This window comes from Columba livia, chromosome 6 (genome assembly GCF_036013475.1).
Source record: "Columba livia isolate bColLiv1 breed racing homer chromosome 6, bColLiv1.pat.W.v2, whole genome shotgun sequence".
In the NCBI taxonomy this organism is placed as follows: Eukaryota; Metazoa; Chordata; class Aves; order Columbiformes; family Columbidae; genus Columba; species Columba livia.
The window spans coordinates 7,984,566-8,010,277 of record NC_088607.1 but is presented as its reverse complement, the minus strand read 5'-3'; the positions used below and the strand labels follow the sequence as shown (position 1 = coordinate 8,010,277).

Below are 25,712 nucleotides of genomic sequence, written 5' to 3'. Positions count from 1 at the left end.
CACTGCTTTTTCTGAGTAGGTCAAGATAAGTGAACCCCTAACTATGGACACTTTTAAGTTTTCCTGTCCCCTTGGCTGGACCCAAATGCTCTGGATACAGCATTAAACCACACTTGCAGTCAGGGTTGTGTGGTACTGAGCCCGCAGATTCCCTTTGCCCTTTCTGCCATAGACCTCCTTTTAAAGACTGAACCTTGCAAGAAAATATTGAAGTTGGAGCCAGTGAGCCCAGGGAAAGTTACACAATATTATCTGCAGGCCCAGTAGATATGTGAAGAGAAAGTATGCTGAGAATAAGAGCAGTGCCATGAACTTTAAATATAATTCTTTGGAGATTAAATAGGTGAAGCAAAGCTGAAGCTGAACTAATGAGTCAGATATAGCAGGTCGGGGGGAGCAAGCAGCTGATGGGAAAAAGTCTGTGTGCCATGGGAGCACAAAAAGTACTGTTTACACAGGAGGCTTTATTCAATAATGAGAAAGGGAGAATAGACAAGTTAGAGAATTACTAGGGACTGGGGGAACAATCTGAATTGCATTTTTTTGTCTTACGTTTATCTGTTTACCATGAAGTCAAAGTGCCTAGTGGTGGGAATAAGGCAAGAAGGATTTGCTCAAGGCATTAAAGTTTTGTAAAAGACAGATTAAATAACAGTGCTCCAAAAATCAATTTTGAGGGGCTTATGAAGCCTTGAATGGGTTTTTGCAGCACAAAAGCAAGATTGAGTTTTTACTGAACCTGTCATTTATTTGGGTTTAGAGCTTTTGGTAAGTATCAGGAAAAACATAAAAGCAAAGTAAGCAATGAGAATTCACACAGTAATCAAATAAAAACCATATGGAAGTACAATCTAGATCACTGAGTGACTTAATTGATGCAAAAGTATAAGAAAAGAAAGTCCCGTGTGTCCTCCCAGCCCCGGTTTAATCTGACCTGGTAGTGAATTCCCACAGCTGTTCTTGGCCAGGAAGTTTGTGCTGAACTCTTGCTTCCCTGTCCAAACCAGCGGTTGTGTTTCTGTAACACAGACCACCTGGGGGAAAAAAAAATAAATAAAGCTGCAAAATTCCTTATATCTAACATGTGACCTGATTATGATTTCAGTAGGATAGATACATAAACACTGAAACCGTACAATGCAATTCAGAGAGCTTGTAGTTAAGAAGCACAACATACTAGTTAGACTTAAAGATTCAAAAATAAGGACAAAACTGCAGCCACTTGTGAAGTTCTGTATCTTATGCAAATGAATACAGGCATAGACACTGATGTTTGCCCAAACTGGTAAGGAAAAAGTTGTTAAGACAAACTGAGAACAGTTGTATCCATCGATTTATGTATTTTTGCTTTAAAAATGGGATAACACAGCCCTCTAGCTGTCTGCAGAGGCAACTCATGCTGCTGTGGGAGACGTGATCCTGGCCTCTGCAGCAAAACTACGCGCTCAGTTCCACAGCACAAGAGGATACAGTCAGCAAAGGAACTTGATGTGACACACGTAAAAGTATAAAAGATGAAAACAAAAATATATCTTTTATTAAGTAGCAGTAATTCAAGTGCGTATAAAATCTAGAGCAATACATTTCAGATGCTGGAACAGCATCATTTGAAACTTGAGCTTCTAAACCATATGCCAGCCGTATCAACCTTTAGCATCCCATGGGCATTAGCAACTAATGTGATTCAACCAAGATCATAATTCAATTTGTTAACTTGAAACTTCGCTTTTATCTTTTTAAATTTCTGTGATTACTAGCAACTCGGTCCTGTCAAAAATACTCAGTCCAGAAACACAGGACAGGAAACCCAACCTTATACTGTGTAGAATATATTTATGTTGGTGAACCTAATAGTCTTTGCAGAAAAACTAAAGCTCTAGAAAATTACTTGTTCTAATTGTCTGTTGCTGTAGGAGTAAAACATGCAGGCAGTTTTAAAACCATAATTGTGGAAGGCATTAACGTTTCAGAACATTGAAATCAGAGCGTCTGAGAAAACCTACGTAAAAAATGAAAATGCTGCTATCTTGCATTTGCACAGTCCTTCACTTACAGGTAGGTTGATCCCCCCATGTTTAATTGAAAGAGATAAAATATCTGTGTATACAACAGTGTGTAAAATGCAGAGAGATTTTATTTTCAGATGTGCACAGCTCTAGATAGTGAGGGGTATTCACCTTTCACTGTTCATTTACAAAGCAAAGAATATTAAGTCACTGAGGAACATCTTGCTTTCACTTACTGTACATGTCTTATTCTAAACTGTAGGACCCAATCTGCCCAGACTCCTGCCCTCTGTAGGGAAGTCAAAAAAGATGCATAGAGGTTAAAGTCATTTTAGAATTTAGTGACCAAAGGCAAAGTTATCATCTTGGATTTTCGAAACTGTATTTTCTGTACATTTGCTCGACTAGCCCTGACAAGTAAAATAGATTTTTTTTTTCCTGATGGTGAATATCACCAAAATCGTAATATTATTGGAAGTTTCTCAAAAGGTTTGCGACTCTGTCAGTATTAATTTCTACAGTCTCCGAGGTGAGAAGTTTAGGGTACAAAAAGTCTCAAGAGATTTATATTTGAGGTGAAAGAAGATCAAGAAAAAAATGGAAGTGGTAGAAACTAGTGTTGTAAATGCCTTAAGAGTTTGTCCCACAGAGAAAGCAAAACTGACTGTTCTCAGGTATCTGCCATCAGCTTCATGCAGCAGTCTCTCTGCTAAAGGTATGGTGATATTCGGGGTTTTATTGTTTCTTTGTGGATTTTGTTGGGTTTTTGTTTGGGATTTTTTGTTGGGTTTTTTGGGGGGTGGGATTTGTTTGCATTGTTGGGCTTTGGGCTGGGGGACAGACTGTGTGTCTAGTGTTTTCGTGGGCTTTTTTATTTGGTATGTTGTTGTGTTGGATTTCTTTATTATGTGAGGGGGTGGGCGAGGTGATCATTGGTTTGGTTACACAATTTCCTGAAGAGCTGCAAACACTTCAGGAAAAATAAATGCACAGAACACAATTCAAAATTATACCTTTAGTCGTAAAATCTATTCAATAAATACGGGATGAAAAGATATTTCTTGAGTCAGCAAGAACAGCTCCTTAATTAACAGATGCATTTTTATTTTGCTTAGGAAGAACCTTGTGACAAGATAGATAATTTTCCTGTAACCCAGTTGATCATCAGCTGGAAACAGTGTTGAAAATCAAGACCTGTGCGTTCTACTAAAATACCAGATAATCTCTATGTGGCTTCTCTGCTACTGCTTCTGTAAAATTCTGATGGCAGCAGAATACCCACTGGGCACTGTATACACCAGAAAAGTGAACACAACAGACCAGTCTGAAAGGCAACTCTGAAAGACAGAGTCTTAACTGATGTTACTTGCAGTTTCTTCCCTCCACGCTTTTCTGCAAGTGTTCATTACATCAACTCCAGCTCTATCTGTTAAATAAATTTTCCTGGTTTAATCATGTGGTGCACAGTTAAATCTACAGCACTTTCTTTAGATGGATAGTTACCTGCTGGTAACACCAATAAAAAAGCTTTTACAATGGCATGCCTGCCTCTGTCCTGCAGTTTTACTAGCAGACATAATTCAGTTGAAAAACAACAATGCATACTTTTAAATTATGAAGCTGAACTATTCACACTTCCTGGATGCTGTTTAAACTTGATTCTTGCTCAGGTTATTTACATGTAACCACATCCCAAATATTCCTGAATGAACTGTATCCTAACTTGGCAGTAAAGGTAACCAAATATAAAGGACTGCACGCTATTGTCCATCTGTGAGGGATATGAAGGTGGATTTGCCATTTTCTTTAAGCAGACACACCAGAGCCTTCTAATCTCAAACCCAATTCTGTTAGAACAGAAAATAACTGATTAGACTGAGATTTCCTTTTTAGTAGAGAGAAAATTCATTTTAGCTGAGCGGGCCTGCCTAAATACAAGGTTTGAAAACAAGTCTTTTCACCACTGCTGCATGGATGGAATAAGAGTCTTTTTCTCCAAGTGGTTTCCTGATTTGGAAGAAATTTACTCAGATTTTCCTAGAGTTACTGAAGTCTTTTTTCATGACCTCCAAAGCTCGCCTTTGGGTCTGGCCGGGCATTCAGAGAGAGGAGCTTCAGTGCTTCTGAGAAACCCCGAGCACCCATCTCTCCAGCCCTTGCTGACTTTGTCCTGCCTGCCTCACCATCCACTGCAGAAGCTTCTTGTTCCTCCTCCCTCTAGATGGCCAGGATGCAGGAGCCAGACTACGGAGAACACACAGGCATCTTTTCTGTTGTCCTGGGACGCCTTTCTGACACTTGGCATAAAGTTTGAAATTAGCAGTTTCTTTGAAAAAAAAAACGCAGGTTAAATAAGCACCTATTTTAATTTACACCTTGCTTCAATTTTACTTCATTTAAATCACACTAGCTCAGGTATTCCTGGACTCTGATGAGTAACTATTGGTCCACTAAAGGGAATAACGTGCTCCAGAGCATGAAGGTTAATCTATACTCTGTCTATAAAGCACTTGAAAGGACAGTGTCCTGACCCTAGAAATGGTTAATGGCTCATCCTGTGATATAAATTGGAAGAGCATCCAGCACACAAGATTGTCAAATGTCTATTTGGTTGCCATACCTGAAAATATTTCTAAAGCCATACTTCTGAACACGGCAGTAGATGTACATATGAGTAATTGAGACATGCAATTTATTTTATAAATGGCAAAAAGGCTGGGAATTTGCAGACCCAAGTAAAGAAGTTTCTGATGAACTTATTTTCATAGGAATTTCTGAGTTATTAATTTATGAAAGAAAAAACTGCAGACAAAACGTCAAGATAAAATGTAAATACTTCATAATAAATTCAAAGCTGTAACAAATTACTTACATGCTCACAGTGTGACCCCTCAACATTTCTGACCTAGCTAATTATCCAGTAGATCACTGTTTGTAAACAAAATAATGCAAGCTTCTCAAAAACATGAACAATAATGGCACCTTGCCAGAATGAAATGTACGCATGATGCTCCCAGAATTACAAAAATCCAAAGCAACTGTGATTAATATAATTATTTCTGAACTTGATTACATTCTACTCTGTCTAATGTGAGACTTGAGCTAGTCAGAGCATCCTGACAGATGCCAGCGCAGCACATTTGAGTTCTTTTTCCGACTTTATTCATCAAGAAAAGGGAGCGCAACTGAACTTTCAGGGATACCTGACTGTGGAGGACCTTCTGGGCTGGCTGGGACCAAGCTCACAACCACCACACATAACACCCTGGTCCTTCATATTGTAGATAACCACTGCTCCTGTCAGCAAGGCAACGGGAAACAGAGCTCACCACATTCCTATAACTCTGGATATTCATGGCAAACTCTGTAGAAGAGTCACGGTTAACAAACAGAACAATACCTCACATAGTTTCATCTGTCATGTGGTAACTCATGCATGCACTTAGTTTATCCTGACCCAAACTATGACATCCTCATGAACAGAAACCTTTGCATTTCCCTGGAATATATCCTTCGATCGTTGAGATGCAGATTTTGTCTTCGTAAACTGCTTAATCACAATTGCCTTCCAGTTTGGTCTTTACTACATATGTTGTAAATGCTTTGAAGCAGGCGCTACTTCTGCACTGTCACAGAGAGTTAGAAAGGAGACTACAGCCTTGGCTAGAACTATAACGTTAGAATCAAACAGTTTTGGTGAAAACATTTTGAGAGAGAGAACTTAATTCTAAATGTCAGACTAAACTGGTAGGTGATGGCATATTAAATTATTTACTTTTGGGGTAGTTAGCTGGGCCACAGTAGTTTATGGAGACCTGTAGAACACAAGGGGAAGCAGAAAGAAGCAAGCTGTTCATCGCAGGGTATCGAGTTCCCTGCATCACCACAGATTTAGTTGAAAATGCATAGTTTGTGCTTTTTGGTGGAATATGTTAAAATGTCTAGATATTCAGCCTAATTCAGCCTTTTATAGTTCCCATTCAGATAGAATACAGTTGCATTTTAATTGAATTCTCACATTTGGATGCTTAAACTTCTTCAAATTTTACTTGTTGAAAATGCTTACAGTCCTCTCATTATCACTAAATAGACTCTGGAGATAGATGATCAAAGTCAGAGTTGTCCATACATTTCTATAACAACAGTAAATAAATTTCATCTTTGAGATGCAGATACCTGTGCAATATGAAAACTGAATTTCAGAGCTGCCTCTGTCTACTGGAAAATGCAACACTCAAATTCAGCATCCTTTTTCTCTTCTCAAAACACAATTCGGAATCCTTTTGTGTTGCTGCTCTTAATATTAAAAGCTCATGTTACTGACAGCACTGCTTTCCTAATTATTTGCCCAACTAAAATTAATGAAGGAAAAACCACATTTTTCAATATATGGTATATTTAATAAATTATTTTTAAAAATCTTCAATATGAACAACTTCTTTTAGTGTGATTGTGGTCACTATCTGCAGGTTATATATAACCACCAAAACAATGCTATTTCTTGTGACACTTTGCACCCTTTTGTAGAGCTTTAATAAAGATACAGTTAATATTACAAATATCAAAATTATATTCTTTCTACAATTTAAAGGAATATTATTCAACACATTTATGTTCTTTGTGGCAGTTGTACATGCCCACATTTATTCTACTGTGAACAGACTGAATTAAAGTGATATACCAAACAAACTACAAATAGCGCAAATTTCAAAGTTATTGATTTCTGCCAGTGCTCGCAGGCATTAAGCAATACTTTCTCAGACACCTGAAATAGCTCGCTTCAGCAAAGAGACACTGTACTGAAGGAAAGATGAAAATGTGCTGACTGCCCAGTCAATATTAATTTAAAATTGAGGTTTAGAACTTTTCTTAAAGGAAAAAAATTAGCTTAATTTTTCAATCATCTTTTATCCCATGGAAAAAAGAAAAAAAATAACAAGTAATCCCTGCAGGAAGATAATGTAATATTTTTTCTTTACTCCTAGAGAAATAACCAAAAGTGTTCTTCCTGCAAGATTTCCATAAATAACCACAAACTCTCTTTCTGTAAGATTTCCACATTATATGGAATGTCCCACTTGATCAATATTGACTAAAATTGTTTAAAAGAAGTGTCAAGCAGACAGAAGTTTCCCCTCAGTCTATTTAACTCCCTTGAACATCTTTAAGTGATAATTTCAACTAAGAGGAGTCCCAAGTACATAAATCCTAAAGTGAAGGTGAAACATCATGGCTGAAGAGATCAATTAAAAAAGACTTTGACTTAGTCATGGTTCTGAATCCAGCCAAGATGTTGGTATCCAAAAATCTTGTGATATATGGAGACAGGAACATGCTTACCAGAACATGAATACATGACAGGGAGGTCTAAATATGTCCAGCTGCCTACTTGGTGGCCAAGGTGACAAGTACTGGTCAGACAGAGAGGGGACACTGGCTCCCTGGCTGCTTTACTGAACATGGTTTGCAATGTTTGCCAAGACTTGGCCAGTAAATTTGGAATATGCCCAGAAATCTTCCAGTCGCTGGGGGCCAAAAAGGTCCTATTACACTTTGAGCTTTGTGATAAAGAACTAATAGAGAGGTCTTCATGGTTAGAAAAATTATGTGACTGGACTATCAGAGCTACCTGTTAAAGACTTTTTAATTTTTTAATCATTGGAATGGTACTTTTTTTTTTTTTTTTAATGAACACTGAAATATTGTACTGACTTACATTATACATAGCAGAGCTCGTTTTCCATGATGTGGGTGGACTTTTAAATATAAGTTACAGGGACGCTGAAAGGAGATGGCCAGACGCTCTGCTACTCAGGCTGAGGCGACCTGGGACACATGCACAGCACACCAGTAAAAGGACAAGGAAGTAACTAAATTCTGCCAACAGATACTGGCATCTGTTTAGGAGAAGGACCTTTTTTCTTTTTTTAATATCAGGAACCTAATAAAAGGCTTCTCAAATCCCGATTTAGGTATCAAAGTTTTCCTGTGGCATCAAAGGAAAATAAATTTCACAGAATCACAGGATGTCACGGATTGGAAAGGATCTTGAAAGCTCATCCAGTGCAATCCCCCTGCTGGAGCAGGAACACCCAGATGAGGTTACACAGGAAGGTGTCCAGACGGGTTTTGAATGTCTGCAGAGAAGGAGACTCCACAACCTCCCTGGGCAGCCTGGGCCAGTGTTCTGTCACCCTCACCCTTTCTGATAACAGTAACTTAAACGACAATAATAATCGGGAACAGGTAGGATAGAAAAGTATTATGCTACCTAAACTGCTAAAATGAAAACAATCTGACATTTAACTTAAAATGACTCAACATAAACTTTTCGGCTAAAATTTAATCACACAATTTGTTAGAAAAAAATCTTTTCAGCTGGATTTATGCATCTAAAATGATAATAAAAAGAGTTAGTTTTATTTTATTGCTGATTCAGATAGTAACCAAAAGGGACTGAAAAATGTGGGAGTAACCATTCTCCATCTAGAAGGGGTCTGAATTTAGAAAATCATGTATGCCATGCAACTGCCAACTATTTCTTAAAAGGTTCCATGGCTTGTAGCACTGGGGTCCACAAAGACAACGATATAAAGAACAAACTAAGCATTTGCTTAATTCAAAGCAAATACCACACGAGGATTTGGGAGGACTGGCAAGTTATGAGACATTAGTTTTCTAAACATGTTTCAGGCCATCTCTTTGCTAAAGGATAATTTATCTGAATATGTCAAGATAGGACTTGAGAAAATGGATACAGACTGGATTTGACCCGACTTATGAATTTGCTATTTTATTTCTCTGACAAACGCGAGAAGAGCGACAGACTGATTCGCAGTAGAGTATACTGCCATTTAGTAATCCACATTTAAGAAAAAACTTCCAAACTCCAGCTTCCTGGTTTGCAAGAGATAAACCACACCACAGAACTGATACATCGATATCACCGTACAGGTTATGAGAAATAAATTGCACAGTTTCAGAGTACGCTTATTCAGAATTCAAGAAAAAATACAGAGATAAATGGATGTCTTGGTTTTAGCAGTGGCAAGAGAGATGTCAGCATAGCCACCACAAGCATAGGTATACCAGTAATTCACATTGAATTACCTAGTAGATTCTTAATACCATTATGTCTTTCATGGCCTCTAGTCCGAGGATCCATATTTGGATAAAAACCAATCTTTAGAACTCAGCATTATAAATACAGTATGTTTACATCCTTAACTATGACAGGTGAATTAGAAGCCTAACTACCATAGACTCCTGATACACTTAATGAGATATAGCACTGTCACTTTAACTTTTTGAGTATTCCTTTTCAGGTAGTAACAGTCAAGAAACCAAATTAGGAGGAAAAAAAATGTCTGCAGTTGCTCTAAAATGGACTTTATAAAGTCTGAAGAACCTCCATCATTTAATAAAATGAGCCATCTGTGTGTTACTGGAACACCTAAGCTAGAAAGCCCTGGGAATCTCACTTAACAAAACATTATAACCTCTACATAGTTTAAAATATTCTTTGAACTAGAATCACCAGTTACATGACTTTTTCTGCTGTAAGGTCTTGGAAATATCTGGACCACAAAAATGATCAACTTTTTCTTTTTCAAAACTTACCAATACATATGAAGTCTCCTTGACTGCCTCTTCTTCAGCTCCATGCTGAAGTTCTTATTCAGAGGAAATTCTTGAAAGATCTGAAGAAGCAAACGTAGAATCAAGTCTTGTAGCACGCCGAAATAATGTCCTACATTATAATCACATCCCCTTGTATCTCAGGAGAATAAGGCTGAAAACCACCAGTGTGCCAGAGTACGGGACAAGACATTAAAGTCACAAGATCTCCTGACAAGCCACATCTGAGCATTCTGCAAGAGCAGGAACTTCCCAAGGTAAAAATTCACATCCCATTCCATGTTGGAGAGGAAAGCAATACCCTCCATAACCCCAGCCAATATGACTTAGAGAAAAAAAAATCACCTCCTGATTACAATCAGGTGATCAGTTTAAGCCTGAGCATGTAATCAAGTTGTACCCAGTTAACACCTGAAATCCTAATGAACTGCCCCATTTTCACCTGCTGCCAATCTTATCATTTAAGAAAGAGCAGCCCCTATGTCCTATACTACACACCAAGAAGGAACATAAAAGTCCTGGTACATGCAGGAGAACTGACACATGGACCCATTAAAAACATTCCTGTTTAGGGACCATGTAAGGAAAATACAAAAACAAGTTTCCCTTTAAACTTCTCTGGCAATGTCAATAAGTATCCAAAGCTTTGCATCACAAACTTTTTATTCTGACTCATGATCACTTCACCATGTCACACACATCCTTTCAATAATTTATAAATTTCCGTCTGAAGGTAGTTCAGGTCCCTGCCTCCATGACCTTGTCTGGAAAGCAGCTCCAGAGCTTTGCACAGATTGCCAAGAACTTTATTTTAAATTCCCCATCTATTCATAATTGTTAGTATGTATCTGATCTTGAAATAGTGTTATCCGTTAACATAAAAGTCTTCTTCCCTCACATCTACCCCCACATGTACTTATAAAGATATAACCATATGCCCTTTCAAGCTTTGTTTTGCCAGATGAGCTATTTTCATCTCAGCTGAGAAAATAGGTACTCCTTTCCCCTGAACATCCCACTCTGCACCTGCTGTGAATCGATGTGGGTCATGAGAACTCTAAACAATATTCTGAGAGTTGTCTTACCAGTGTCTTGTAAAGTAATATTAACACTTTATTATCTTAACTGAAAATCCTTCATCTAATACACCCTGAACTGCTTCATGGCCGTGACATAATGATGGCTCATAGTCACCCTACAGCCAACTAATGTGTTAAACCTCTTCCCTTTCCTATCGCCGAAAATTATCAAGACACCGACTTATACTAAAAGAACATCATGTTAATACCCAAGCACCCACTTCTGCTTTCTATACTATTTCATTTCCATTTTGTCAGTCCATAAGGTCATTAATTTTTTTCTGATATGCTAGCCCTATTCCAATGTTGTGTCATCTCTTAATGCCATACCTATTCTGCTTTTACAAAGTTCAAAAATACTACTTAAATCAGTCCCAAGATCAGTTCCAGAAGAATTCTACTAGCAAAAACCTTTCATTTTGATATTTCCTTTTTTAACAGAACCCTCTTTTAATGTAACCCTTTACTCAGTTCCTCATTCACCCTACAATTCTTGCATTAATGCACATCTTCTCCACCTTAAATAACTTCCCAAAAGGAATGATATGCCTTATTTTGATCAAGGTAGATTAGGTCTACTGCATTACTCTTCTCTGGAACAATTATCTTATCAAGGAAAGATATTAAATTAGTGTGATATGATCTGCCCTTGATAAAACCATGTTGTAGTTTTTCCCACTTTCCATTTACCTCCACTTCCTTGATAATTTTTTTTCCTTCAAAATCTACTTTAAGACCTTGCTTGGTGTTGTGGTCAAAATACTATGCCTGCATTTTATTTGACCACCTCTTTTCCCTTTTATGAAAACACAAAATAACTTTATTATTCTTTAGCTGTATTGAGCTACCACTGGATTGAACAGACACATGTAAATCCCTGCAAATGTGTTCCGTGCAAACCAGCATTTGTGTTTGCAAATACTTTCAGTGCCCTGAAAGGAGTATTGTTCAACCCTCTCCATTCAGTCATAGTAAGGTGGGTATATTTAGCTGATAGCGCACTAGTGGAAACTTCCATTGCTCTGTCTTCCTTCCTTTAAGCCCCTTTTTGCTGTTCTTAGTCACTATATTATCCCCACTGAAAAATGAGACAAAGTATTCATTTACTTCTTCAGTCATACCTTGATTGTAGTTAATCTCCATTTCATTCCTGTTATTCTGTGTTTCCTTACTTCTTACTTCTGTTCTCTCTTTTTTACTAATGTGTCTCAAGAATAATTTCTTATTTGGTTTAATTATGCAGCTCAGCGAAATTCTTGGCCATGCTGATATTTTTGTGTCACTCTTGAGAAGATCCATTATGAACTAGAAAAGGGTGTGGAACATGATACTGAGAACACCAATACATTTCTATTCTATATTTCCTTCAGCGCTCCCCAGAAAAGTGAATTGTGCCTTGAGGCATAATTACACCAACTCAACAAGGCGTATGGAGTATTGGCCACAATACAGAAAGAACTTACTAAACATTTAGGTGTGTTTATGCTGATAAGACCTCATCCTCTTCAGCTTATAAGTTGCAGGAAACATTCAAAGATATTTCTGAATTGCTAAAGCCTGTCTTAAAGAATTTCCAGAGGACTGGGAAGTTCCCAGAGAAATACAACAGACTAAACTCAATTTGTCTTTATTCTTTGGCAGAATTTTACACCAGAAAGATTAAACTTTAAGAAAAGTACTAGGAAAAATTATTAAACAATTAAACTGCAGCTACCAGGAAGAAAAATAAAGGTATATAAACCACCAGTCAGCCTTGGTTTATCATGAACAAATCCCATCACACTATTTAACTTCCTCCCTGATGTGGTAGCTGGCCAGAAGGATGAAAGTGAAATAGCAAATGTGTTGTACCTTGACTTTATAAAGGCTTTTGACAGTGACACTGGATTTTCACACTATCTTATATTCTCATAAGCAAACTATTTTCTAAATCTGAATTGCTGCAAAGTAGAAGGTCATACTGGGCAAAGAGTCATCTTGTACCTATTTTCTGCATACATTCCTTAGGGTTCTACTGCTGGCCATTGTTACAGAGAAGCTTGGTACTCCTCTGGTCTGAGCCAGCATAACTGGGATCGGATCTCCATAGATAATAGAATCATAGAATCATTTTGGTTGCAAGAGACTGTTAAGATCAGCAAGTCCAACCTCAAACTAACTCTAGCACTAAACCATGTCCGTAAGAGCCTCATATATATGTCTTTTAAACACCTCCAGGGGTGGTGACTTCCACATGGTCTACAGTTGGAAAACTTGCTCTCAGTGAATAGCTTTCAAGTATTTACTCTTCAGGACTTCACGAAAGGGATCCCACAGAAGCCTGAGCCAGCTACAATTTTATTCAGTAGTTTTAACATCTTGGAAGATGGAAAAGAGAGTGTACTAATGTGTGCAACTTGATGTATAGTCTTGAGGAGGGGACCAAGGCTGGAGAGGGGAAAGGAGACTGTTTCGGAGGAAAGAATCAGAATTCAGAATATTGTGACAAATGGGAAAAATTGTGTGGAATATCCATTAAGGACAAGAGCAACACAGTATATTTGAGTAAATCTAATGCACACATGCAGGACAAAGAGTGTCTGGCCAAGAACCTGCCCAGCAGACAAGGATCTGAGAGCACCAAAGATGGAGCATATGGGGAAGGAAACAAAGACAAGAGGCCAAGAAAATACAACAGATGCAGAAAGGGTGGAGGAATTGGGTGTGCTTACTCTACATAATAAAGGTGGGACAGGGAGAGCCAGGCAGGACATGATCTGCTGGGATCTCCTGAGAAGTTCTGCCCATGCAGCAGCTCCCTGTCCCCAGGGGTCACCCAGCCCCAGCGCAGCGCTGCTGTCCTGAATGGGGAGTTCAACCCAACAATCTCCTGCTCTGCTTTCCAGCCCTCCAGGCCCAGGGTTCTAGCGTCATCTGCTCAGTTTGTCTTACTGGATTATTCCTATAAATAAAGATTACAAATCTATGTGTGTGTTTCAGGGTCTTCATCATTAAATCCTTTGATTAAAGAACTTTTCATTTTTTTCTCTTTCCAATCTTGGAAGATCTAACAGCATCCACAATCAACAACAATTGCTTCTGAACTGGTATTTAAGCTATGTTTATTTCTGTTAGCAAAGGAAAAGAAGGATAAAAACTCCATTAAGAGCAGCATAGTTATGATTTTTTTGTTTGTTTGTCTGTTTGTTTGTTTTGTTTAAGAAAGAGGAACAGGTCAAAACATATGTGAGAATACACATGAACACAATGTGTAATTCACTTTCATAAACTCTGCAGCCTCAACTATGGATAATGATTTTATATTCAAAGAACTTACTGAGAGTATTTTAAATATTCTGATTTCATTCTCAAAATAGGAAAAATGTAGTTATTTTAAAGGAAGGAACATTTTTCCTATTTATTCTAATTCACTTTCCTTCTGTTATCTTCTTTTTGAAAAGACAAGCTGCAAAAAGACCAACCCACAAGAATTATTTACATACTTTTCACACATTCTGTGAATAGACATGTTTAATGCTTCTGAAAATAAGTCACTGTAATACAATGCAAATTATTAATTTATGAATGCGGCACAATTGATAATACAGGCTTACCGCATCTGTGATTTTCTACTCTACTTGAATTTAAAGCTTTTATTATCCTGCCTATGCACCGAGTCAAGGCATATGTTTGAAGATGTGTGCCACGAAGCCTTTGAACGTTTCAGGATTAAAGATTGCTAATGCCCCAGAAGAATCAGTGGGAAGGAACATGGAAGGGATAGAAACACAGCTATAGGTTAGGGGGGTTTTATGTCATCTTTAAAAATGATGAAATCACAGCATAACATCTGTATCAATAGGCTGTTCGGTTTATGTAGTATTATTTATCATTGTTAAGTCTTCATTAAGGGCTGTATGGAAAACAGAGAGCACAGTTTTACAGAGATCCATCTATTAGATGACCATATCTTTTCCACAATATTCTGAAGGAAAGAAGTATTCTGAAGACTGTTCAAATTATTTTGAAGGTGTATGGACAACAGCTTTTTTTCTGAATAAATAATTTCTTAGTAAATTTCTTACAGAACAGTTTGTCACTAAAAAATACCATCTGGCTCAATTTTGGTGAGAGGTTTTATGAGACCATGCAGTTTCAATAGTTATGTTAAGAGCAGGATATATGTTTTAGTCAAACTAATATAGACGTTCCACAAACAGGCAGTACTGCCTCGGTTTGGGCACTTACATGGAATGCGGAATAATCCCTACTGCTACCTAAATTCAGGCCATAGGGATGTATCCAAGTCTTCCAAATGTCTAAGGAAACTGTCGTATTTTTAAGCAGGAACGTGGATGGAGCCATAAAATTCATCTTATGCAAACTATTAGCAGAGAAACCTAGAAGTGCAACAGACAACCCTTAGTTTCACATGGGGGTTATTTTCAGCATGCAGAGAAACTCATTTGACTTTAATATATACAGCAAAAGTATAGCAGTTATCTAATCTAGCACTAAATAATGTTCCTGTTGTGAATAAAGAAAATAGAGAAGTTTAATTTCAGTCATCTATCATTATTTTTCCTGTAATTGCAGCATCAAGTAAAAATAAAGAACAAATGTGAACATGTTAAAGTTTTCTGATATATTTTAGAAGAAATGATGGCAGCTGCTTATCTAGTAATTTAGCAGCATTGTATATGAACTTCTGAGAATCAACTGAAATTTTTTAAAAAGGTTTGTTTTTCTTTTATGAACTAACTGTAAAATTATTACTTTCTATGTTTCAGTGTTCATTAGGATTTTTCTGTGATTAAGATCAAATTTATGTGACAAAAAGAGATAAGTTAGCACACTGGCATTATATGGTTATAGGAAACATACCATACTTAATTGATTAAAATGAAGTGTTTTCAACAGATTGTTTAGTGCATTTCAATCCAAGATTACGTCTATTGCATGAAAGTCCCAGTCCTCAAAATATTTCTTTAACAGTCCTTTATTCAGAAGATTGATTGCCACCCATCTTCTCATAGGACATTATAATATAAAGGATAATTCATTTAAATTTCTGCTAATGAAAAAGAAAAAAGCCGATCTCTTTTATAAATGGAAGATGCACATAATTAAAATCCAGAAAGCATTTTTTCACTCTTTCTGTTGTGACTTCCACTGGGTACCAACTTACGGATAAACAATATTGATGTAAAGCAAACTGCACTTTTCCAGCCAAAAACTGAAGAAAATTTACTATGGTAATGCAAAGCAAGGCAGTATTTTGTACTCTTAGATGTACTCCGGATCTGAAAAATTCTTTCTCCATTAGAAAAGTTACTACCATTATGCCAAGATAAATAAGAGCTCTGATAAATGTTTCAAAATGAGAACATTTGTTGCTTATCCAAATACTACAGAATAACAGAGTTTTAGGGTAGACTCTTAGATCTAGTAAAACAGACAACTGAAATACATTTAAGATTCCAAAACACTACAGAGGAACCATGTGTATACCTATATAACAGCACAGTTACCAGTCAGCAAAGAAAACAAGTGCTGTGTGATTATAACCAAAGACAATAGAAAACTTTAAAAATCTAAAAGAGTAATCTGCATTTGGAATCTAAAGGGATCCAATGAAGACTTTCCAGATGGAATTAAACAAAATCTTGGATATAAGACTCAAACGGAGATATCGCAATGCAAATAGCAGGCTCTGTCCTTATAAAGAACATCTGTTATGAAGTTGTTTACATTCCTACCAAAATGGAAAAGAGTACAGCTAATTCTCCATTGCAGCCAGACGTGTCAGGGGAAGGACAAAGTTACTACTTAGTGGTTTTTAATACGTTATAAATACACACAGCTTTTCACTAACTCACAATTTTGTCACCTGAAAAAAACAGATAAACAGGGATTTGGGGCACAGAGAAATACTCTGTATTCATTTGCATATAATTTGCCAGGGATTTATTTCTACATTTTCCATTATTTCATATTTTCTCATATGGATTTTTGCAGTTTATATCCTTCTTGTTACAAGGAGGAAACGGTGTCTGTTCACAAGTCCCTTGCTGAGCAGCCTACTTGAAATGAAGAGCTTCCAGCCTGTGGGTGAGCAGTTCGCTCTCACCCTTCCAGAGATAATAACTAGTCTATGCTTAACCTGAGTTCTTCAGGAAATGAGAGATAGGTTGTAAATTATAGATTATTACTGCATTTTAATACTCCTCTGCTCTCATGCTCCAGGTTCTCAGAAGTAGTTCCCTTTCTCTTTTTTGCTTTTTTTTTTCCCTTTTATTACTTGGAACTTAAACATATTCAAGCAAAGACCACCAAGTCTGCTGGTCCTGTGCGATGGAAGAGGCAGAACAGCCCCACCATCCCCTGCAGTGCAATGGGTGGCCAGCGAGAGGGGGAGAACAACCACACAAAGTGTTCTTGATTTGCATTAAAACCACTTTATTGCATTACCGCTTTGCACTGCTTGCTGTGTTTTAACAATGAAGTTTTAAATAGTAGGGCTAAAGCTCTGATTATAAAAGCCACATTATAAAATTAATTTTTAATAAGTCTGCTGGTTTTTACGCTTATGCCAAATAACCACTGGGTTTCTCACTGTTTGTGGTCTCTCTCCATCAGTGTTGCTGCTCAATGCCGCATTCCTAGTGGTTACTTGTCTTTCTTTCTTCATATATATATATATATATGTATATGTACACACAAATATGCAATTTCCTAGTAAAAGATGGCTAAGACTTCAGCACTAAACACAAAATTATAGCTGTGAATTTAGGCCACAAAATAGTTTGGCTTTATTCCTTCACACAAAAATAGATGGCAAATGTAAAGACCACCAAGAGCAAAGGAAGATCAAAGAGATGTAGTTCAGGAAGAAGTTTTGCTATAAATACAACATTTCAAAAGTAAGCAGTATAGTTTGTATATGGAAAAAAATAATCCTAACAGTGCTTAAGAACAAAAGAAGAAATCTCTTTGTAACTGTAATCCTGTGATTTCTAGCTTCTACTATATATTTTTGATGGTAAAGACCATATCATCTAATCTTTACCTTAATACTTCTTTACCTTCACCTCTTTCATTTTTGGCTTTCAGGAAAAACAATTTTGAAACAATCTGAGCATATATGATTTAGAAATAAATTACACTAATAAATGTGTTTGCACTAATAAAACACCCTAATAAGTATTTTATAGTGACTTGAAATTACAAACAAAACCTTGTTTTTTCTTCCTACAAAAAAACAGAGAATAAACTTGTAGAAGAAACTTCACTATTAGCACAGCAGCCTGATTACAAAGGGCAATTACTAATTTTGAAGTACACTACAAAGACATGACCTGATTACAGCACAGTGATTAAGATACAGATATAGATTAAGATTAGGATGTACTGATATGACCAACAAAATAAAATTAAAGTCACCTTTCTAACAGCTAGTGATTTACAAAAGATCTTATACTTTGCGCAAGTTGGAGTTGGGCAAAAATAATTCACATTTTACTTTTATTCCAAAGCATTTAGGCTCATTCCATCTCATCCATTTCCATGGGAGCCAGGCAACTACACACGTTTGAAGTAATGGCCTTGATCCTGATTCTGAAAGCACTTGTAGAAGTTTCACATGCATGGTTCACTACATACAATAATGAGTTATTATTATGAGTTATTTACCATGTAAAAATCAAGCACATGGTAAATATCTGCAGGAAGCTTAATGTCAAATACTTGTCCCACTTTGAATTTTTTCACTCTCTGAAGGAATCTTTTACAGAACTGTCAGTCGCACTGAATGGTCATTCTCAGACAGTGAGAAGTGCAGTTGGAGCCAGACTCTTCTTTCTAGGGAGAGCAGCTCCTTTGCCATAATTAGAGGCACTGAAGCACCCTCCACAAAACACAGTCGTTTCTTTAATAAGTGACACTGGACACTATCTCAGCCTACAGCAGCTTTCTCAGTCTGAAACACAAAAGCAGTCAAGTCTCAAAAACTTCAAAGAAAGCTTTTCATTTTATTTTCTCCTTGATCCACTGATAGAGCAGTTCATTTTCCTGAATTTTGTAAAATGACTTTTTCACTCATCAGACCTGTGTAACGAATCACTGTCTCGATCACCGAATTTCCCGTTTGACTCATCCGCTTTTCTTTGGCCTTTGGGTAGGAAGTTTCACATTCGAAACATTTTCTAAATTCACTTTTGTGAACTCTTCTCCCTCAGTTGCCCTTTGTTCCATTTTAAAAAATAATTGCATTTCCTGCAACATAATGTGCTAGTTTCAGGATTGAAAATTTCATCAGAAGCCAGAATTTCTTTCTTAGATAGAACAAGTCTTTTCTTTAAAAAGCACCATTTATAGCACACTATGGGTTATAAAATGGCAGCAAATGCTATGAGATAACGTTTTTCCAGAATTCTCAGTTTCATTCTACTAACTTAGAACAGCTTTTTCACCAATAAGACATTCGTACTCTCACGTATATTGTTTTGCTTTCTGCCGTCAAAGATCTTCTCTTTTTAATTTTGCTGCTGCAGTATATTCTAAGATAGTACCTCCTCTGAGGAAAACTCTTTAACAAGACAGGATTGTCAATAATCCTAATATTTTTCAATGTTAAAAAGGCTAGAAGGGTATGAAGTTCCATTCCTCCAAGCTTTTTCTGCCTCAAAGCAAAGAGGCCAGCTTCCCATAGGTATTCCCTGCAGGGAATGTAGTTCATCCTTGTCAAGATGTAGGAATATGAGTTGTATTTCCAACTGGGTATTTACATTTCCAGGTATACCACTCAGTAATGTACAAACCAGAAAGTTGCAGAAGCTCAGAGCATAGTAAACTCATACACAAATGTGCTCCAGAAGAGCATACAACGGGCTACATTATGATCTTTGCTTACTGAGACCAACTGGAACGGAAACACTGTCATTTTATATTAACAGTGAAATGCAGCTGAGGGGAGTCTGATCACTGTTACTTAAGTTTTATGCAGTTGGATTTACCATCTTCTTTTGTATGATAGCAGATTTTAGCCTACTTCCTTAGCTAGTAAGGTTAGGCATCAATCTTCAAAAGAAAAACAAATGTAAGCAGGATGGTGATCACTCCATAGAAAAAGGAAGGGCTAAAAAAACAACACAAAGCCAATATAAAGCATGTGGTCCCAAAGAAATAAAGTCAGACCTGTTTGATCAAAACTGCCCAGACCCGAGTCAGAACCAACGTTTCACAAAAGTGCTCAAGGTTGACGAGGTTCAGAGCATCAGCTGTCTTTTGCCTGGCCAAATACCTCCTTTCTCCTGCAACCTACTGCGCTGCTTCTCCTGCTCGTTTCCATCTCCTGTGTTTCCCATGTGAGCTCCCCCTCTGCTCAAGGTTCACTCTCGCCCTGCCACATTCTACAGTCCACACGTCCCGCTCTGTCACCTCTTCCTCCTCAGCTGTGTCCCACCTACCATGCTTGCTTTCCTCTGTGGTCTGGGGTTTCCTTCCCAAACACAGGGAAGCACAGGCCAGAGGGAATAGCCAAGGTCTGGTGAGGCGCAGAGCCCTGAGGGAAGGGCTGTGCCCAGGTCCAGCCTGACCTTCCTCCAGGGCAACCCAGCTTTAACCACCCAGCTCTTCACAAAGACAGCAAAACCTGGAGAGCCCACAGGCTTCTCAAAAAGAAAGGAAATGAACCTGGATGCTTTGTTCCAGCACATACAGCTCACAGAGAAGCAGGTGGGAGAGAAAAGGCGCCTCATCCAACAAGGTCTGTGGCAGCCCTGACCACACTTAATGGCGTCTCCATTTCTTTGGGTGACAGAAATGGCCCCACTCCGCTGTCATGAGGGGAGTTTTGTCCATGAAAGCTCATCCGGCTGCTTCTTGCCAAAGCCATGTTTTTGTAAGAATGTAACTTTTACGAACTGAGCACACATTTTTACAGGTTTTTCTTGTGTTGCAGCTAAGTCCGACATAAATAGAAGTTATGAAAAAATTAGCCAAATAAAAGAAGAGCTGAGCACTGCAAAAATGAAATTAGAAACTAAGGTAAGCAGGCATGTTTACAGTATACATAATAATTAAATACATTATATTTACAAACAGATGACCTGTTCTTTCAGGAACAGATTCATAAACCCTTTCAAGGAGTAAACTTCGCCTGCTGAATAACACAGCACTGAGAAAACTTATACTATGCATTTCTGTAGTGAAAAAAGGTTTATCAACAGCTTTCATCCCACAAATCTCACCTTTCAGGCTGGCCTCTCACTGTGTCCAGGGAGCAGCTCACCTCAAGGGTAGGAGTATTTCCAGATAACACTTCCAAAAAGCGGGGAGACACGGCCACCAGATGCCAGGCAAACTGTTCAGTGTGTGTGAGCAGCCCTGTCCTAACAATCCTGTAGCTTCTTACAGCACGTTTCTTCAGAGGCCCCAAAATCACTCCTTCCTTGCCTGCTGCTGTTCACTAAGGGCCTTTCACAGAAAATATATGGAAACATTCCCTTTGTTTACTTCACAGGATCTTGATTCATATACTAAAGACCTTCCTGCAAGCCTGGGCTCACAGTTCGGGCTCACAAGGCCAAAGAGCTTTTCTAGGGGTGCTGAAGACAGAGGAAAGTTTCTGAATCTATTTAAAGTTTAAGATTTTGCTGTGCTTTGCCTTTAACCAAACTGCAAATATTTTTAGATTAAGCTTCCAGTTTTGCTGAACTTTTCACCATTAACACCTGTGGTTAAAAATTATTTAAAAATCCATTTGTTTGTGCCTGAAAACAAAGTCTAAATGTCATCCCCTGTGCTCTTAAGTATCTGCAGTAGCAGAATGTGTATGCACAACAGGAAAGCACATCAAGGTTCATTTGAAGTCAGAACTGTTCTATCCTATCACTTAAATAAATATCTTCAAGAATCTTCGGGGCATTACCTCACCTAGTTGTGAAAATAAATGTTTGGGAAATGATTTTCATCCTTCAAAACCCAGGCTCTTCTACCTTTTGTAAAAGACTAAGTAATATACATAATAAATACCAACATCACTGTAAGGGGTCAGAATGAAAGTTAACTCATTTACAAATATTTACTGGTTTCAAATTAAGTTCATAATCGTGCAGGCAGTTATTCACGTGCTTGCATTTGTGCATGCCACAATCTCAGAGCCCAAAAGCGCTTTAAAATAATAACTTATTTAACCAACACAGATTATATCTGGGAGTTGCATGTTAGGTAAAGCCCTTCGTAGTCATGCTCATAAATTTATTTATGAGCATCACAATTTTATGTTTATACTACTAATTTGTTATTTATGTATTGTGATTTATAATCAGGGTTTATGTGGTAGGTATAGAAGGTCCCAGGAGCAGAGCCATTATTGTAAATGACTAATGGGAAGAGCTGAAGTACTAGTTCTAATTAAATCTTATGTGCTTTACCCACCAGGATTAATAATATTCGCACTGACATCCACAAAAATATATTTTACTTGCTTGCTTAGTCTGACATTTATCCATTTATAGATAGGAATTTGTACAGAAAACAGTGGAATGGGAAAATGCATTTCAATCAGACTATATTCAGGTTTAAAGATTATACAGCTATTGAAATTATTTGAAGTAATTTATTTTTCAGTGCATGAATTAAGTTTACATACGTCTACGATAGTTAATATAATTCTGTTCAGCTAATGCTGTTCAGTTTGTCCCACACCAAATAAGTACATTTCTGTATAAGCGCACATATCCAAGCACGTGCATACACAGCAGCCTGACCAAGCAGATGAGACCGAGTTCAAAAGTGGTTTGACATCTATTTCACACAGACTACCTGTGGCAAATCAAAGGTTCCTAAGAAACGCTATTTTTTTCCTCCATTCTGTAAAATCAGGTAGCATGTAATTAGAACCTGAATTATAGCGTTTTGCTTTTCATGGCTTAATGGTTTCTTAAAAAAAAATCTGTTGCAAATGCATAGGTTAAGTTGGCATCTTACGGATGGAGAAACTACACTGCAGCTAGTTATATTCGGTAATATCAGTACAGTATAAGGACATCTACACTTCCTGAACATTTAGCATACTGGAAATATCAGGGATGAGGAAGAAAATCTGGTCTTTTTAATTTTTTTTCCAGCTGTCACATTCTAGTCTTAAGACACTTGATTCCACTATCCTTCCCCTTTTTTATCAGACGCACTTCATCTACACCGTCTCCAAAATCATCTGCGTTATTTCATTTAACAATCTTTTCACTTTAACCTCTGTCACATCACTATTATTTGGTCTCTTCTGCTTCTGCACACACAAATGGTCATGGATCAGCCTGACTATTCAATTTCCTTCCTGCTGCTTTGCCCTGTGCCTTTCCAGTCTGGGCCACTCCGCTGACTTGACTTTCCCTCCTCCTTGTTCTGAGTATTACGGTCTGAGTCATTCTCTTGACCTCCTTTTCTCCACTTCATCAGATGAATTATTCTCATCCTTTAAGACTCTTCAATGCTCAGCTGTTCCCTATTTATCTGCTCTTACAGTTTATCCCACCATATAACTTAACTTAGGTTAGACGATGATACAGTAAATGCACTGGAAAACTGAGAGGTGGTCTTCAGAAAATTTTGAAAATTAAATGGTCGAACAGTATTCCCTTCTACCAGATAAATTACTGTTTCAAAGTAATAAAAATAAAACTGTAAGTAAAATAGAAGTTTGGGGGTTGAGTGGGTTATGGTCAAACTGTCTTTATCCAATACGCTGATCTCCATGAGACTTTGTTGGCTAAGAATTCCAGAAAATGTTCTCAGAAAAATACAAGCATATCCCTCCCTCCTTCTCCTATGCAATAGTAGCATTGCAGAGTTGATGAAGTGCACAGCCATTCAGTTGGAACAATGATGTTGGACCCCTGCCCTCCAGATATTGTTCTCTGGTTTAGTACATGATGAGCTTTACACAGTTAGATGGAGGACACTGTACTATGTTGGCTAAAATGTCCCATGTGCTCAATATTTTTCCTGGGTTTAACCTGAAAAAAATGTCTCCTAAACTGAAAAGACTTGAAAAAGCAGTTTTAGATAGGTGGACCAGCACTAAATATGTTGTTTAAAGAAAGGATACTTTTCAAAAGCTTAGTGATATATTGGAAGAATATTGCTTTTACTAATCCAGCAGATATGCCAGCTGTGTTTCAACTGGACCAAGATCCTTACGTGCAACATCATTAATTGTACATATCCTTTATATGAAACAATAAAACAATAATCTTTATAACTTCTTTTTTCTCTTGAAAGGTTCAGTGTCTGTCTGAAAAACGGTTCTATGCAGAAATTCTGAAGAAACGTGAAGACAGCTTAGAAAAACAGAAAGCTGAACTTATCAAGCAAAAAAACAGCCTTCTTAAAATCTATGTACGTTTCCAGCTATGGTATTCAGACAGCTCTTTTCTGCTCTAGGAGCCTAGACAGTTTTAACATTTGAAAATATGGAAAAAGTAATGTTTTAAATCTGGAAAACCAGTTGTTGTTGTTGTTTAGTTTTTTGTTTGTTTGGGTTTTCAGATTTTGTGTGTAGTGGTTTTGTCATTTGTTGGAGTTTTTTGTTTAGTTAATTGGCTTTACTGTAGCATACTTAACAATGTAAATTCTTACTTTTAATTTTAACCATGATCAAAGGTAACCAACATATGCTGCATTTTCTCTAAAAAGCTGATTTCACATTCTTGATTTCCTTATCTAATGCCTGCTGTTATATGACTGTACTCCAATTCTGACACATTATTTCCTTTAGAAAAGAAAGCTAGGAAAGTCTCACCTTAAACTGGACAGCGTCATCCACAATAAAACATGTTGAGAAGGATCAAAGGAAAAACTCAGGGAGGCCACCACCACATTTTAGGGATCTTGATACAGAGATACAGACAACAGTTCTCTCTTGGCTAACCTGAATATTGGCTTCCTCTTACTTCACTGTGGATCCTTAGATCTGTAGATACTCAGAAATGCCACAGATGAGTAGTCTTCTCAGCATTTCTTCAGCATCCAGTGCATTCCCAACCTAAGTATACAGAGAAACAAAGAAAAATAAATATTATTAAGAATCATAGAAAAAAACATTTAGCTATAAAAGCTAAATATCCTTTGAAGAAGTGTGGAGTTTCTATTAATTGTAACCAGTCAAGTTGGATATATAGGTTACCATTTCTGTCTTCCTGTACATAGGGGTGATTTTTTTTTATTTAAATTAGCAATCAATTAATCTTTTTAAAGGAATTTAATATTGTGTTGCTCTATTGAATATTTTTTTTCAGAAAATGAAACAGTCACTTCCTATCAATTATAGCTTTCTTGGTCGTTTACTGAGGGAGGTAAAGTCTACATTCTGCAGAGGAATGAACACCTTTATTTCTTTTAATACCAATCTAAAAAAAGACTGGCCACACTGTGCTACTGACTTTAAACAGAACTTTCTGCTAATTTCAATAAAGAGTTCAATAGAAAAACCGCTGGCACGAGTCCGTAACATAATTTATTGATTTTTTAAAAATGTGTTATTATTAAGAATACATCCTTCACTTAAAAAAAAAAAAAAAGCTTAAAGCAGACAAAATTATAGAGCTGTAGACCATTTTCATGTCCTCATAAGTCACGAGAAATAAATATAATATATTTATACTACAAGTTTAAGTCTAAACAAACACAGTGCCTTTCAGTCTGCGTAGCTAACAAAGACTTTCTTTTCTTTTTTCGTATGAACATTCAATTTTCCTTTTTTTCTCCTTTTTCTTTTTTTTTTTTCCCCCAGACAGATGCAAAGAGAAAAGTAGCTGAAGAGGAAGATAATTTTACTAAAGAAGTAACAGAGTTTACCAATGAGTATGGCCTAACAAGTAATAGAGATCTTCTGATTAAAAAAAAAGTCAAGACTGAAATAAATGACTTAGAGAAAGAGGCAGCTCTGTTGAAAAATGGTAAGTCTTATATTAAACTATTTTATCTTGGATTACCAGAGAATGAATAC

At 37.2% G+C, this 25,712-nt stretch overlaps 1 protein-coding gene and 1 long non-coding RNA gene across 2 annotated transcripts in view; one reads left to right on the top strand and one right to left on the bottom strand.

The window, feature by feature from the left end:
* Positions 1–684: 684 nt before the first annotated feature.
* On the bottom strand, positions 685–24,751 carry LOC135579748 (uncharacterized). Its single transcript, XR_010473419.1, has 3 exons — positions 24,636–24,751; positions 9,627–9,706; positions 685–1,034 (listed from the first exon to the last, which is right to left on the bottom strand). It is a non-coding gene; the product is annotated as an uncharacterized LOC135579748 (long non-coding RNA).
* Positions 20,390–25,712, top strand: part of CCDC172 (coiled-coil domain containing 172) — a 20,766-nt gene continuing 15,443 nt past the window's right edge. The window contains exons 1-4 of the mRNA XM_005508167.3: positions 20,390–20,468; positions 20,664–20,749; positions 23,987–24,103; positions 25,497–25,662. Coding sequence (XP_005508224.2) covers positions 20,390–20,468; positions 20,664–20,749; positions 23,987–24,103; positions 25,497–25,662 — 448 coding nt within the window. The remainder of the gene's footprint in view (positions 20,469–20,663; positions 20,750–23,986; positions 24,104–25,496; positions 25,663–25,712) is intronic.